At 53.8% G+C, this 16,357-nt stretch overlaps 5 protein-coding genes across 5 annotated transcripts; 2 read left to right on the top strand and 3 right to left on the bottom strand.

Moving 5' to 3' along the window:
- Window positions 1-255: 255 nt before the first annotated feature.
- Window positions 256-1,860, bottom strand: N7498_009484 (sorting nexin-4; the record flags this gene model as incomplete). The annotated part of the gene is made up of 2 exons (XM_058456540.1): window positions 256-1,446; window positions 1,567-1,860. 2 exons carry the CDS (start codon window positions 1,858-1,860, stop codon window positions 256-258), a joined length of 1,485 nt encoding a protein of 494 aa, XP_058303439.1.
- Window positions 1,861-2,305: 445 nt separating this feature from the next.
- kexB (kexin kexB) lies at window positions 2,306-4,876 on the bottom strand (the record flags this gene model as incomplete). The annotated part of the gene is made up of 2 exons (XM_058456539.1): window positions 2,306-3,074; window positions 3,126-4,876. 2 exons carry the CDS (start codon window positions 4,874-4,876, stop codon window positions 2,306-2,308), a joined length of 2,520 nt encoding a protein of 839 aa, XP_058303438.1.
- Window positions 4,877-6,052: 1,176 nt separating this feature from the next.
- Window positions 6,053-10,236, top strand: N7498_009482 (uncharacterized protein; the record flags this gene model as incomplete). Its single annotated transcript, XM_058456538.1, has 4 exons — window positions 6,053-7,370; window positions 7,423-8,699; window positions 8,753-8,878; window positions 8,932-10,236. 4 exons carry the CDS (start codon window positions 6,053-6,055, stop codon window positions 10,234-10,236), a joined length of 4,026 nt encoding a protein of 1,341 aa, XP_058303437.1.
- Window positions 10,237-11,259: 1,023 nt separating this feature from the next.
- Window positions 11,260-12,372, top strand: trr1 (thioredoxin-disulfide reductase TRR1; the record flags this gene model as incomplete). Its single annotated transcript, XM_058456537.1, has 2 exons — window positions 11,260-11,281; window positions 11,354-12,372. The coding sequence occupies 2 exons, from the start codon at window positions 11,260-11,262 to the stop codon at window positions 12,370-12,372; spliced, it is 1,041 nt and encodes a 346-aa protein (XP_058303436.1).
- Window positions 12,373-12,755: 383 nt separating this feature from the next.
- Window positions 12,756-15,953, bottom strand: aof2 (putative lysine-specific histone demethylase Aof2; the record flags this gene model as incomplete). Its single annotated transcript, XM_058456536.1, has 1 exon — window positions 12,756-15,953. One exon carries the CDS (start codon window positions 15,951-15,953, stop codon window positions 12,756-12,758), a length of 3,198 nt encoding a protein of 1,065 aa, XP_058303435.1.
- Window positions 15,954-16,357: the final 404 nt, after the last annotated feature.

Here is a 16,357-nt window from a genome sequence, read left to right as displayed (position 1 = left end):
CTGAGGTTTGGGGTTGCGAGGAAAGTCGGAGGGTCGAGGATGAGGGATGTCCGCGGTGCAAACAGGTCAAACGCGATCTAAATCAAGCAATCATCATATGATAACCTCAAAATAGACTACAAAATAACCTCAATGTAGACGGATGTAATGGTATGGTGGTTATGGAACGGTAGGCAAAAAGAGCTAACTTAGGAAATATTCATAAAAAGCTATACCAAAATCATCTGAACTCATCAAAAATCCTATCCGAGCGTTCTACCGCACTCTCAGAGCAGCTTCTTCGGCCTCAAGACCTATTTCAGAGTCACCTTCCATCTCGGCAATGAATCGCTCCCAGGTGGATAGCACGCCCTGATAGAAAGCGATGTGTGATTCGGCAAGGGAGCCGAGAGAATCGCGGAACTCCACAGCCTTGATGCGCTCAAAGTCCGCAACTTCTCGGACGACCTCTTCGTCAAACATCTCCGATGTTGTCCTGGCTGACTCGACTTCACGGGTCAGCTCGTCAATGCGAAGCTCGAGCTTACGGACCCGTTCACGACGGGACTGCTCATGGTCGACACCGCGCATATCTTCCATCTTGGAGCGGATAAACGAGGCTGGAGATGATGTGAGCGGGTTGGAGGCGTAGTAGGCGGCTGGGTTGGCAGCCAGAGAGTCGCGTTCGGCTACAGCCTTGTTGCGATAATCGACCAGGGCTTCGAAGTCCAACTGCTTCTGTTCACGAGTCTTGAGAAGAGCCTTGACTGACAGGATGTACGACCCCATATCGCGTAGCGACCCCAAGTAGTTCTGATCAGTGTGATCCTCCAACTCATGAATACCACGCGCAGTCTCTTCCACCGAGGCCGCGAAAATTTGCAAGGGCATCTCGACTGCCGGCTCAAGAGGCACAAGCTTGCGGAACTGCGTCGCCAGCTCTGTGTAGTCCGTCTCGAGGTCCGACTCTCGCCGTGCGACTCGCGCGACGGTCTTCTCCACGTGCGACAGGTCCTCATCCAGCTTATCAGACTTCTCCTTCACCTCGATAAACCGACGGTCCGGCTTATGGACCTTCGTGAAGGCGTTGACAAATGAATCAGTAAAATTATCGAAGATGCCCGTGCTCGCATTGTCCGACCCGGTACTTGTTGATCCGCGATTTGAATGCAGGCGCATGTGAGCATTCCAATCAGGCGACTCCAGGAAGATGGCAAGTAGCGGTGCGCGACGCAACACTGGGTGCAGCGTCAGGCGCTTCAAAAATCGGTGTAGCGACCACGCCCGGCGCTTCGTGAAGTCTGACCCGAACCGGTCTCCTGTGACATATTCCATCTTCTGCTTGTCCGGCAACGGCGGAACGGCGCATGCTGGGTATTCGCGGTAGAGTGTCTTGTACAAAAAATGGAAATCGGTGTATCGTCGCCTTACGGTAAAGTCAGACTTCATGAATGACTTGAAATCGGTCTGGAGGTGGGTGTGTTAGCGATGCTTCCGGAGAGCCTCAGAGCGTTGATGGGATGTGAGTAGGCAGCAACAGTAGCTCGGATCCCCAGCGCAAGATCAAGGAAAGCGATAGGAACTCACATGTGTTGTAACCAAGTATGAGATATATGCGTCCTTGGTGCCATCGTTTTCCTTCAGAGGCGAGTCGACTTGGCACTCTAGCACACCGTCTCCGATGCCAGCCAGGTCTACGGCGTCGGCCAGCGAGCCGGCCTGGGGCTCTTCATGGGCGGAGCTCATCCTCCGCTTGCCATTGGAGTCGTGGGTCTCTCTATGCACCTCCTCCACGTCTGTGCCCGAGGTCGTAGGCCGGGAGGCATCGCTGTCTGGATCGTGTTTCCAGGAGACACTGTCGAAGTCATCGTGTTGATCCATGGCGGGGAAAGTGTCGGCCGCAGTCACCCGGCGGGTTCTTGATCATAAACCGATCGACTGCAGTGGATGAAGGAGGTTAGGAAAAGAAGCAAAGTTGAGGGAAAGCGTGGGGCAAAGAAGGCGCTGAGAAGCTGAGAGATGATCGTCGTTCCCCAAGGCGGAGTCCCCGAAGCGGGAACGTCGTCATCGGCATTCGTGAGGGGGCCTGTTGATAGGAACTTCAAGTCTCCTTTCACCAAGTACGTGAGCTCTTGTCTCCAAATCTACCTGCCAAACGCTTATTTCTTTGAATTTTGTATTACCATATGCTTTGACTTTCTAGATTTACAGACGCCAGGCAGCCGATTCGCTTTCTATTCCCAATATACAATGCTGCCCCATATCAAATATGGTCTCATGTAGCACTAATCAGACCCAACGCAAAACTAATGCCATCAACATTTGACTACCGCTTTTCAGAAAGGAGGCCGCTGTCCTCCTCGCCCTCCTTCTCGGGGATGTTGCCTAACCGATCCCGGTACGGTTCGTCGTTATCATCACTAAACACCTCTTCGTCGCTTTCCCCGGCAAATGCATTGTAGAGTTCACCGCCACGACGCTGGGTGCGACCACCTCCAGTCATGGGGTCCATCTCATCCTCGTCCTCGATCATTTCGAACTCATAGTCATCCTGAGGGTTCGTGCGGCGACGCTTGAGCCTCTGGAGCTGGAAGAAGACGCCCAGGCCGATGAAGAAAACAATGATCATGGCGAAGGATGCGTAGATCCAGACCTGGGTTCGCTTCGAAGCACCGAAAGTAGGCAGGTATGAAGACAAGTGCTGCTTCGAGGAGTCCGAGGTGGAACTGGGGGAAGGAGTAGGGCTGGGAGCGGTCTTGGTTGACTCTAGCTCTTCCGCAGGGAATTTCTCATCTGCCGACTCGGTCGGTTTTGCGTCCGAGGGCTTCGCATTCACGGGCCGGTCATGGTGGTCATCTGGCTTGGCAGGAAGGGCGGTCTTTGATGGCGCTGCCTCCACAGACGTCGTCGCGACATGGGCATCCTCATAAGGGTGATCATCATCGTGCTCGTCAGGCAACGGGTAAAGGGGCTGCTTAGATCCATCCCGAGATTCACCCCAAAGGTTAAGTCTCCAGTCGATGAAAAAGCCATCGAATTCATTGACCTCGGTGTCCTTGACAATCACGGACCAGTCACCCACAGGCGATTCGCCCCTAGTTTAGAATTAGTTGGTATATTTCGAGGAAAGTGTAAATGTTACATACCAGTGAGCAACAGACATGAAGGTCCAGTCGGCGTAGCCAGCCTTCTCCGAGTCAAACCTGCGCGCAACGCTAAGATGACTGACAATACCTGCGGGGCTGCGCATCTCGACACTGAGATCGCCCCGGCGAGTGTGGTTGACATTCATCGTGACCGTCACATGCTCCAGCCGATCGAAATTGGCGTCTTTGATTTGGTCGGCAGTCACCGTGTACTTGCTCAGCAGTCCCTGTGAGCCTTGGGGGATATTCTTGTGCACTCGGAGCCAGGGCGAGTTGAACCAAGCCTGTGGCTTCACGAGCTCCCATGTGCGAGCTTTCGAGACCAAGGCATAAGTATCGACCTTTCCGAAGCCCCAGTCGTGACTGAATTTTCTGCCTGACGGAAGCTTTTGCCAACTGCCATCAGCCTCACTAATGGGGACCGCAGTCTCGACCATCAAGTATTGAACATCGCGCCACGACAACTCGGGTCGGGCGCTGAGGGCAAGAGCCACTGAGCCTGCGCCGAGGGGACCGGCCGCAGAGGTACCACCGTGCAAGTTGTAGCACTTGTCGACACCCACGTCGGTCGTGTGAATGGCATCGCCGGAGCCACTGCTGTAAGCGACCACGAGCTGAGCTGAGCATGACTCCGAGTAGGAGGGGTGCTTGCCCTGTCGATCAATGGCGCCGACCGTGATACTATAAATGCTGTTGGTATACCCGTCAAAATTGCAGTTGTCACCAAACATAGCTCCGTTGCCGGCCGCAAACACAAAGATGGATCCCTTTCCACTGCGGCCTTGCTGGACACCGTTGACCATCGCTCGCTTGATCAATATTCCCGGTGCATCCATGGTGGCGCCGTCGTCCGGAGGGCCCCACGAGCAGGAATAGATGTCGTTCTTTTGATATTCATAATTAATAGCTTCCGCCTCGTCATGGTCGTCAATAGGTTTGGACAGAATCCTAATTCCCGAGATCTTGCTGTCATAGGCAACACCAACTCCACAGACGTCGTTCTTCGCCGCTGCGATTTCGCCGCAGCAGCGGGTGCCGTGCTTGTCGTCACGCAGGAGGGGTCTCGGCGCAGGCGAGTGTTCATTGAAATCATACGAGCCCTCGGCGAAGTAATTGGGCTTCAAGTCGTTGCTGTCCATGTCCAACCCATCATCCACCACCGCTGTTGCAACTCCGTGGCCCGTAATACCTTCCAGCCAGACGCCCGTCACATTCAAGTCATGTCCCGGCTGCAGGACATTCATTAGATGCCACTGTTCTCTGAAGATCGGGTCGCTTATACCGAGGGTTGACATGATATGGCTTTGTTTCTCGAGAAGCTTCAGCTCCGCCTCCCCTGCAAACCGCGGGGCGACATCCTTCGTAGGAGGCGGCATCCGCTTCTCCAGCCGTTGCCTGGGAGTTTCAAGCTTATGCGACCACAAGATCGCATCGAACGGATCTTGGTCAACGGATGCGATGGCCTTTCCTGACCGTCGCCGAAGCTTTCGCTTGGCATGTAGGTTGTCCAATAACGCATTGAAGTCGGAGCTCTGCTCTCGAGGTAACGAGAAGGTATGATGATCTGGAAGCTCTCCGATGCGACCTTCGTGGCGGACGTTCAGGACACGTGCGACGTGGGAGGGAGGAGTGGCGGCATCGAGATGGAGAGCGAAGAAGTCGCGCGACTCGTCGGAGCGAGGGTGAAGGGTGGTGGAGGAGACCGCGCCCGCAAGGCTGAGGACGACGGCGATGCCGCCGGCGACACGCATGATGAAAAGAGTCGGATGAGGCAAGTAGACAGGCCTCGCTCTCGGATAAGATTAAAGGGGACAAGGAGTAGGGGCCATGGACAGTTCCGGACCCTTTGTTACAAAAGGAGTGGTGAGGTTAAGGAGGTGGTGGAAAGTGGCAAGCGGAGAGGATGAGAATAAGGAGGATCGTCAGAACAACACGGGAACCGATGGAGCACGCAACTCGTCACCGATCGAAGGGGTCCAAATGTCTTTGACGTTTTGTGGCTCGGATCAAAGACTACGTGGGTGGTTTATGGCCCCAGGGTCTAATCCTTACGGTTGGCCTGTACTTGCGGCCTGGTACCTTTGACGCTGGAGCTTACGTACCGTGGCTTTTGAGAGCCCAGGTATCATCGTTTATCTTATAGGCACTCAACGTCCTCCGTACACCCACGTAGAGTAAAACTGAAAGAGTAGTAATCCGTGCGTAATAAGGATTGACGGCTTCCCGAGGCACGATATGACTAGCTCGCTGGTGTCCTTGCATACGTGTTTGAGATCAACGGATCGATCTGCCCGACCTGTACAAAGTACGTAGTCCATAGGCCACCATAACTCCGAGACTTTGGACCATGAACAGTCCAAGAACTAATTGTTCTCCGAGAGTATGATAGATTATATTGTATATTGTACTCCGTATGTGGTTATATGTTAGACCGGGATCCAGTGGCCCCCGCGCGAAGGCTGGGGAGCAACCAGCCACCGGGTTAATTATGTATAGAGTCGATGCGCAACGCTCTTTTTCGCTTTCAACTGATTTTCTCCCTCTTTTCTCCAAGCCTTCTTGTCCCTTATCCCCCCCTTCGTCAGCATCTATTTCTCACCCGAGATCCTCGTGCCCGTGCGACGCTCTTCCCTGTCTTCGCCATCCTTCCCCGCCCTAAGTACCTCACGTCTGGGCCTTTCGGGCAACGATGTGGTGAGCCTGTCAGGCAGAGAAAGTCCGATTGTGACCATATCCTGGACTGAACATCGTACGTTTACTACTATTCCCCTCAGCCTTTAGCTTTTCCCGTGCCCCAAACAATGCCTTCGTAATTGGGATTGACGAACCATTTCAGCTGGGACCACCCGTGCGTCGCATTGTCGACCCTCGTCCTCCACCGAGTCATATCGTCTCAGCCGCTCGATTAGGAGAAAAGGAGGTGGAATATGGCTGCGGCCGCAATGCGCGCATCGCCCGACATGGCAAACGGCGGCACCGACCCACAAAGTACCAATGGGGCACGAAGAGGCAGTCGCAAGTACAACCCAGTTGACCCAGACATTACCGGCTACGAAGACGACATGGACCGTGAATTATCAACAGCAGGGGTTACGTATCAACGACCTGCTCCAAAAACTACACCGGGACAAAAAGGACGGTCCTTCTCGGCCAGAGCCGGTAATCAACCGGCCGCCAATTTGAACTATACGACGCGCAAGCCTGTCCCCGATATGCCTCCAGGCATCTCAGATGAATCGACCACCCCACGTGGCCTGCCTCCTGCCGAGTATAACCCGGAACTCGATGCAGCTATACAGAGCCAGGAGAACGTACATCCGTCGGCCCCCATTTCCCCGGGGCAGCCATCTCCGCTAAGTCGCTCAAATACAACACAGTCCACAGCAGGGAAACAGCGAAACTGGGCATCAGATCGTTCGCCATTGCAAAAGCTAGAAGTGACTCTGAATGGAATCAGCAAGGAGGAGAAGCGAGCGCGGGTCCAAGAAGCAGAAATGCGCGTCCGAGAACGTCTTGCTCGCCAGAAGGCCGAACGTGAGAAAGCTGAATCAACAGCCATTGTCCCTCCGCCGAGTCAGCTGCCAGAGACCCGTGCTGCTTTGGGGCCACCCAGAAAGAGTGAGCGCAAGGAAATTATTACCGGAGATATTCCTCGAGATGCACCAATGACACGCCAACCCGAAGGCCTCGCCATGCGCCATAATAGAAATGTCTCTACAAAAACCCAGTATCCGGCTATTCAGCGACCTGAAGATGCTCAATATGCCCAGGCAGAGGCCGCTGTACCCGTCTCAGCGCAGATGAGCAGTGTTCCTCAGAGATCTGTGACAATGAGCGGACCAGCAGCAAAACCAGGGCATGCCGGTGGTCGCCCCCCGAATCGCTCTGTTTCTCAGTCAAAGCCCGTACGATCTGCTGCAGTGGCTGCAGTGGCTGCAGAAGCAGAGAGGGTGGAGACTCCGCCGGCAGTACGAATAGCACGAGCAGCCCAAGAAAGTGTCGAGCCACGCCAGAAACCGAAGCGAGTAAAACAAACAGTGTCGTTCAATGTGCCGCCACCCACACCTCCCCCGGTTTTCGAATGGAAGGATTCACCAGCTGCTCATCTTGGTGCGGCTGATTTTGATTTCCAACATCTCGACATCAACAGGAGCAAAGCGTGGTGGGAAGGCGGCGGCACCAAAGACCGCCGCAAGAGCAGGGCTCTCCCCAAAAACTATCAAACACCGGCTCAGAAGCTGACAGGTAGGACTATATCTCGGATGAAATCCAGATGAAAATGGCTAACGTATATCAGGTGTAACTGAGCACAAGAACTTCCAGCCCAAGCTTTTCTTGAGATGCGGTCCCCTTCTGCGGTATACGGGCATCAAAAAAGTCAACATTGATAGTTCCCCTGGCCCTGTTGAAAAGGAGATCTGGCGAGGCTCCATCTTGATCGTGACGAAGGCCTCTCGCTCCTCATACGATAACTCGCCTAACTTGAGGTTGTTCTCCCAGCCAATGGACCTCCTCCCTCCTCCTCCGGCAGAGGTCAGTGGGGATAACGGAGCGGAGCTTGCACCTGAATACATTGACCCGACGGCGGGTTTAATGAAAGTTGGTCGCGATGGACGACCACTCTACGTCAAGCCAGTTGACCATCTTGAAGAAGAAGTTGATTTGTCGGCCGTGGAGAATGACGATGGCCTCTATGAGCTATCACCCAGCATGACTGATCACACGCCGGAAAATGTCAAGCAGCCTATTCCTTCCAACCGAATCCACTCAGTTGATGGAGAGACAGCGGGGTTGCACCGTGATATCTCCGGAGTCCGTCTCTACGCTGATCCTGCGCGAGATGTGACATTCTGGCGATTCAATCTCGAGATCGAGCTCAGCTCGACGCAGCAGCGGATTGCGTACCGAATAAACCAGGGCCCTGCCTTGGGCTTCTGGGTGCCGGCCATGGGCCAGCCCATGAATATCATGTTCCACAGCGGCAACGGATTTGGCCCCTCTGTCGATTCTAATCGGTTTTGCGGACCCGATCCCCTCTGGCGAGATATTCTGAATGAGCACCAGACTCGGCCCTTCCATGTGATGATTGGCGGAGGTGACCAGATCTTCAATGACTCGGTTATCACGGATTCGGTTGAATTCCAGGAATGGATCAAGATCAAGAATGCTGTAGAGAGATACGGGGCGCCATTTACCTCCGAGTTCCGTGCCGAACTTGAACAGTTCTACCTGGAGCGCTACGCTTCGTGGTTCTCGCAAGGCCTTTTCTCTCTTGCAAACTCCCAGATCCCGATGATCAATATGTGGAATGACCATGAGATCTTCGAGGGCTTCGGCTCCTACCATGAAGATTTCATGAATAGTATGGTCATTTCAGGTTTGGGACGAATTGCATTCAAGTATTATTTGTTATTCCAGCACCATAGCGTGCCGGAGGAAACCGAGGCCGATGAGCCCAGCTGGCTTCTCGGTGCTCATCCAGGCCCCTACATTGAGCAGAGAAGTCGAAACCTGTTCATGTCTCTTGGAAACGATGTTGTTCTTCTTGGCCTGGATTGTCGAACTGAACGAAAAGTAAGGACCGTTGTTTTATTGATGTGACGACTTCTGCTAATATGCTTTTGCAGAGTAATGAGGTCCTCACCGAGGAAACCTGTGACCTTATCTGGGATCGCTGCCACCGAGAAATAATCAAGGGAGAAACAAGGCATTTGATCGTGCTTTCCAGTGTACCCATTGCCTACCCTCGAGTAGTACGTTATATTTCTTTCGTTTTTGGTCCAAACATAAGCTAACCATGACCCAGGCAATGCTCAAGAACTTCTTGAATAGCCGCAAGTCGCTAGGCAAGGCCGGAATGCTTGGCGGGCTTGTCAATCGATCAGGAGGCAACGTGGAGGTATTTGATGACCATTGGGCCGGAAAACACTTGAAGTCCGAGCGAACTTGGCTGGTTGAGGACTTGCAAGACCTTGCTGCAGAGAAATCTGTTCGGGTGACAATTCTCAGCGGTGATGTTCAACTGGCTGCCGTTGGACAATTCTATTCCAGCACAGATTTGGCCGTTTCCAAGGATCGCGACTACCGATACATGCCAAACGTCATTTCCTCTGGCATCGCAAATATGCCCGAGACAGAGCTGATCTCGGACATGCTCAACAAGCGCAACACTGTGCACCACATGGACTCGAATACAGACGAGGACATGATTCCCATTTTCACCCAAGATGTTGACGGCAAACCCCGAAACAACAAGCGTTTGCTTCCTCGACGGAACTGGTGTTCTATTCGAGAATACCTTCCTGGTTCGACGCCAGTTGGCACACCCGAGTCGGAGATGCCACCGACCCCAGAGCCCCGTCCTGGTAAGCTTCTGCGAACCCTCTCTCTGGGTCGTGGGGACAAGGGAGCTGGCGGCAAACCACCCGGTCTTCTGCGCCGTCTGTCTACACGGGGACCGCCTCCGACAAGGACAATGAGCCTTGGCGGGGCTGGCGCGGCTCGCCGATCGAGCGTTGATGCTCCCTTCTCTCGTCCTCATGAGAATGGAGACAGCTATTTCCCTGGTGAACAACAAGTTCCGCAGCCCGGTCGCTTCCATCGCCGGCCAACCAATCTCAGCGAGAAGGCAGCAAAGAAAGCTGCCAAACAAGGCGATGACGGCGCAGGCGCCTTTGTCGATCTCGAGGGCGGCCTAGCCATCACCTTGAACATGGAGATCAGCCCGCAGGATCCCTCTGGTATCACTGTACCCTACAAACTTCTCGTGCCCGCATTGCGCTACGAGGGCACCGAGTATGATCCACCGCCCACGCAGGTAGCCAAGGGATGGCGAAAATGGCTGAATGTGCCACGCCGCAAGAAACAAGCTGAGCGTAACGAGGCTGACGATGACGAACCCGATGATTACGAGGACCATGACACGATAAATAATACCCGCGCCAACGCTGCCGCCACTGACCCTAACCAGTATGAAGGATACCCCGGCAGCGAGGAGGATTCAGATGAGGTGCCTCAGCAACTGTCGCCCGAGGCTCTTACCGATTCATCGCCCTATGAGGAAGAAGAACCAAATCAGCAGAAACGGAAGAAGTGGTTCGGGATGATTTGATGTAAACTATGACGAGTTACGCCGGTCCTTTGGCGGATTTCTTTACGATGTGTATGACTTTGGATCTTTAGATTCTTTCCGGACATTCTACATAATCATGCAATTTAGCCTGGCTTTGTCCGTCAGCTATGGATAGCTTGCAGACAGGTACATTCGTAATATTCGACAGTATGAAGTAAGCACTCTAAAGCTACCGAGTCTGGTGTAGTTACTCCGTAGATACAGCCGAACCAAGGAGATATTACAAGGGCTTCCATACTTTATTCTCTTGGTCCTTCTAAATCTCCTCCTAGGAATTTTTTAGACGTCTTTCTAGACATATTTTGAAACTAATTTCCAAGGCACGTTTCTAAACGTCTTTTTCAAACCTCCCGGGCAGATAGTTATGACCGCCCAATTAGGCCCACTTGAAATACCCCCTTGGTCCGGCTGTAGGAGATCAGATATGATCTAATCAGCCGGGCCTGGGCACTCGGGTTCCTGCCGGCAAAATCACGCCATTGGTGCCTCGAAGGTTCCGCTGAGATTGTATCAACGACCAAGAGTCTTGCTTGAGGCAATCGTAATAACATAGAAGCCCCATCCTATCATTAGCAGCGACGTAGAAATAGACCCTGCTCTCGGAGGCGGAACAGAAGACTTCGCGGTGATGTGATGGCCTTGTATTAGCGGTTCTCGACCCTGTCACGTGCCCGCTGATTAGAAAGCGAGGGGCCTCGACGCGGGCAAATGATTAATTTGTACGGAAAGACACAGAAGGAACCTGATCTTATCCCAAAGTCCCCACTACGCTCCCTTTTGCCCCTCCGATAGAAAACCGTCCCGATCTTCTCTCCCCATCTTTCCCGGAACACCTTCAAGCTGTTTTCCTCCACGCTCCGACGTTTCCCCTCCGCTCTCCGGTCTATCGGACTCACTGCCGCCGCGGCTTCCACCCTTCACCAACAGTCTCCGCCAAAGCCCACGATCTTCTCACAGCCCTTATCGACACCCGCGCGCGTCAAGTCCATAAATACCACCAGGATGGTGCACTCTCAAGTCGTTGGTAAGTGCCAATGACTCCATTGACTCTGTCTTTTCCGGGTTGATCATATGCTCACGAGACCTTTTCTTCCAGTTATCGGCTCCGGCCCCGGCGCTCACACTGCCGCCATTTACCTTTCGCGCGCTGAGCTCAGCCCTGTCCTCTATGAGGGTATGCTTGCCAACGGCACCGCCGCCGGCGGTCAGCTCACCACCACCACCGACGTCGAGAACTTTCCCGGTTTCCCCGACGGTGTCGGCGGCCAAGAGCTGATGGAGAAAATGCGCAAGCAATCCGAGCGCTTCGGTACCGAGATCATCACCGAGACCATCTCGAGGATCGACCTGTCCCAGCGTCCCTTCAAGATGTGGACCGAGTGGAGCGACGGTCCCAACGACGCTCCCGCTCGCACCGCCGACGCCGTTATCATTGCTACTGGCGCCAACGCCCGCCGCCTGAACCTGCCCGGCGAGGAAACCTACTGGCAGAACGGTATCAGTGCCTGCGCCGTCTGCGACGGTGCCGTGCCCATTTTCCGCAACAAGCCCCTGTACGTGATCGGTGGTGGTGACTCTGCCGCTGAGGAGGCCATGTTCCTGGCCAAGTACGGCAGCAGCGTCACCGTGCTGGTCCGCAAGGACAAGCTGCGCGCTAGTAAGGTCATGGCTGAGCGCCTGCTCGCCCACCCCAAGTGCAATGTGCGCTTCAACACCGTCGCCACCGAGGTTATTGGCGAGAACCGGCCAAACGGCCTCATGACCCACCTCCGCATCAAGAGCACTATTGACGACAAGGAGGAGATTGTGGACGCCAACGGCCTGTTCTACGCTGTTGGCCACGACCCCGCCAACGCTCTGGTCAAGGGCCAGGTCAAGCTCGACGAGGATGGTTACATCGTTACCCAGCCCGGCACCAGCTTCACCAGCGTGCCCGGTGTCTTCGCCTGCGGCGACGTTCAGGACAAGCGCTACCGCCAGGCCATCACCAGTGCCGGCTCCGGCTGTGTCGCCGCCCTCGAGGCTGAGAAGTTCCTCGCTGAGGGTGGTCACTCTGAACCCAAGGTCGAGGTGGAGAGCGGTGCTGCCGAGTACAAGTCCAACCCGGCTCTCTAAATACCCCTTTTCATATCATCTTTCCCCTCATAAATCCGATCTTTGTTCTGGAGTGAATTGTTTTAGAATGCTTGCGCGCTTCTAGACTCGTTCGGTGTTCCAATTCCCCTGCATATCTTGTTTTCATCTCATGGTTAACGGATCTTTTTTTTGGTTATTTGTTTTTGATAGTGGGTTGGGTTGGTTTCTGGGTGCTAGCCCAGTATCCCAACATACGCTTGGGATACTCGTTGCCTATAGAGATAGAAATAGATAAAATCCCTTATCACTTCATCCAAGTAAAGTAAGACAAGGTAAACTTAGGGGTAAAGTAAGCACCGATTCCTTCAAATGAAGCTGCGTAACTTGATACTAATAAAACATGCTCAGCAATAATAGCCAGTCTAGTCCGACCCAGACTGCGGTGCCTCCCACTGCTCAAAGGGATTCTGCGCACACCACTGATCCTTCACCTCATACGATCTCCGCTCCCACTCCGTAACAACCGTTTTCCACTGCTCCCATTGCTCATCATTCGTGCGCCGATTCCTATCCACCTGATCCACGTACGGTTGCTTCTCGGCTGCCGGTGCCTTGCGCCACATCTGGCCGAGTGCAGCGCGGATCTCGTCGCGTGCAGCTTTGGCATTGGGGTTTTTGGACGATGCGCGCCGCGCTTCGTCGCACTGTTCGCGGCATTTGGCCCAGTAGTCTTTCTGGTACAGGAGGAAGGGGTTTAGACCGGCTTTTTGGGGCCGGATTGGTGCTGCGCCGATTTCGGCATATATGGCTGTCCACATTGCTTGGTCGTAGGTGTCTCGGCGGTGTTTTTCCATGAAGTGGGGATTACGTGCGGGTGTGGTGGCGTTTATTGGTGTTGAGGTTGTTGTAGATGGAGGGTCGGGAAGTTTCTGTGCTGTGGTGGTGCCGGTAGGTGTTTGCGCTGCGCTTCCCGAGGGCTTGTCAGGGACGAGAGGTTCTGAGATCTCGATCGGCCCGACGATAGACTCGATTACCTCCGAGGCTGCACGGAGGCCGGATAGATAGGCGCCATGCACGGTTGCTGGATGTGTTCCGCAGGTGGCTTCCCCAGCAAAGTGAAGGTTGCCTACATTTTGGGCCATGAGATTGTAGTCGTCGGGAAGAGCCTCTGCGGCAACATAAGAATAGCTGCCGCGCGTGAACCGGTCTGAGGCCCAGCGAGTAATGATGGTCTCAAGAGGATCTGGCACGACGGCGTTCTTGAAGACGTTCCGGAGTTGCGCGGTGACTTCACTGATGATCTCGTCGTCGGGTGTATTCTCTGCTTGGTGTGCGGCGTCACCAGCCATGAGTGCGATCAGGACGGGTAGACCAGTGGTCTTCAAGCAATTCCAGAACAGATAGAAGCGGCCTCGATTGGCTGCATAGTCCTCCTGTGCCATACTGTTGCGGATTGTCGGTTCACGAAGCAGACCGAACATATCCCGTTGCACATCCCAAAAGGGTTGGTCAAACACGAGGACAACCTTGTTCATGACACCAAACCCAAGTCTGTCGATTGCTCCCAATTTCCATTCCGGTAAAGGAGGGTCAAAGTTGATGGTGCGATGCTTGAGGGTGCCGAGAGATCCAGTGTACACAACATGATCTGCCAAGAATTTCTCCCCGTCTTCGCAGTGTATGGTGGCCTTGTGCTTTGCAGAACCCTTTGCATCATAGGAGATGTTGGTTACGACCTTGTTGGTGCGTACGTCCAACTTGGTGGGCAATGAATACAAACCATATGGCAATTGCTGATAGCCACCAATTACTGTTGAGTGCTCGCCCTCAAATTCATTGCCAATATCCTGGTCCCAACCAGAGAGACTCAGTTTGTTGATGTTTGTGGCGTTTGCGTACTCGAGATTAGCAAAGTGCCAGTTCAAAAGTCGCATATCCTTGGGTGTCAAGGGAAGCATGCGCTGGTATTGCTTGACACCTTCGTCCATCACGGCTCCAAGAGTTTGAGTGCGTGATTCGCTGGCAATGTAGTCCAGCTCAAGCGTATCGGTTGCAGAGTAGCCTGGATTCAGCTTCCATCCTGTGGCCTGGCAGGCCAAGCCAGCCGGATGGTCTTCTGAAGGACCTACAAGGTCTGCTGCCACATCGTTTGGTTCGATTTCTGCTGTCTTGTGTCCCACTCCCCGACGTCGACGAACGCGCTTTGTGGGAACAAGCAGATCGATGGTTCCTGCCGCGCGCGCATCTTCGTATTGTCGTACAGTAAGACCATCATCCATAGTCGTTTCACGACCGGTATCAATCAACTCGCGCTCGCCCTCGGCAGTGGGCTTAACTAGGGCGTTGTGGCGATAGAAACCAGTCCTATCAAGCACGTCGTTGTACAACTTTTCGTCCATCGAATCCCGCACTTCATCCACAGGTGAGCCATCAATATCGTAAATCGTTGAGATATCGCGTAACAAATGATAGCGAAGAGCCAATTGGCCACGAACGATTTGATCAAGCGGATTGCCGTGATCGAAGCCAACAATGATCTGGGCGCCCATTTCCACTTTGGGAACAAGTCCCGGTGGAAGCATATTAGACTGGAGACTGTGCAGTGGATGTGAATATATTCTCCCGCCGATCCTCCGACGTCCCTCGAGTACAACAACGCGCGGAGCAGTGTCTGAATCCCGATAGTGACGGAGCAAGCCCTCTAATTGCCGTGCACATCCCAGACCTCCCACGCCACCTCCAACGACAACGATGACAGGCCCATCCTTACGCCTGCCACGCCTGGGGGTCACTGGCGGAATCGGAACTTCGACGCAGCCGAAATTAATGTACCCATGGCGTGCCAGCCAATCGTATGCAAAAGCAGCCAGATTCATCCACCGATAGTCCTTCGCACAGCCCAGTGCCTCTTCTCTGGTGACACTGACCATGGGGTTTCGAGTCCACAGTCGCAAAATGCCGTTTCGTATGTTAAGGTAGACGGTAACGTGCATATGGCAAAGACGATCTTGCAGAAGTACCTGCTCCTTTTCGTGCAGTGCATACGGATCGAGCCGAGATGCATAGGCGGCTGCCACGCACTGCTGGCCATAGACAGCCGGCGCCAGCTTCGCTGGGATGGATGACCGTGGACGGCATTTGGTCAAATCAACCTTTTTACTATCCAGAACGCTCACTCCTGTCGACACTGGCGGTGTGGGTAGATACTGCGAGGGAGTAGTTGGGGGTGTTGTGGATTTGCTCGGCTCGAAGGAATGTTCTAAGGGAGTCGTCGTGGTAGATGCGATAGGGTTGCTGAAGTATCCACCGGTATATGACCCTCCAAAAGAGCCGTTAAGAGCATGAACTCCATTTGCGATAGGCACCTGATGACCGCCATTAAGGGCCACTGCATGGTTGGTTTCCTCGACGGGGATGGATAGCGGGGCTCCGGCAAGAGGAGCGTCCGAGGTGCGCATCCGCTTCACAGGCGGTCCTGACTCTTCAAAATGAGATATAAACAGCTTTCCATGTTCTTCAACAGAGGAATGGCCGTTTGTGACAGAAGATTTGACGTATGAGTTCTGGCTGGGAGGGATCCCAGTCAGGGCGTGGATTTTCATAGACGCGGTGGCATCCATGTTCGACGGAAGGTGGAAACTAGGCTCTGTTCTCACAGCCTGATGACTGGAGTTTGACGAAGACATAGCAAAAGCACAACTCGCGCCCTTTTTCGCGAAGCCCTGATATCCTTAATTTGTATCGGGAGACCAAGGCGGGATATCAAATGTCAAGGCTGCCACATGTATTCATGTCATGGCGCGGCTCGCATCGCATGAAGGTCACTAATGAGGGGTTTCTAATAGGACAGAAAGGTTCGATAATCTGTAGTAGAATTAGAGGCACTGTACATGTGGTGATGCTTGGTTTTAGATTTTGCAAATGTAGATAGTTATTGCAAGGATCGGATAACCGGGGATCGGGACAGCTGAAACAGCACATACATTGGAGTCACCCACCTCCCCCGCAAACCCGGCCCTTAGCA

Source organism: Penicillium cinerascens (genome assembly GCF_028974065.1).
Source record: "Penicillium cinerascens strain IBT 15544 chromosome Unknown scaffold_4_segment0_segment1, whole genome shotgun sequence".
Taxonomy (NCBI): Eukaryota; Fungi; Ascomycota; class Eurotiomycetes; order Eurotiales; family Aspergillaceae; genus Penicillium; species Penicillium cinerascens.
Note: the sequence above shows the minus strand (reverse complement) of the source record. Positions and strands in the feature narration are given on the sequence as shown.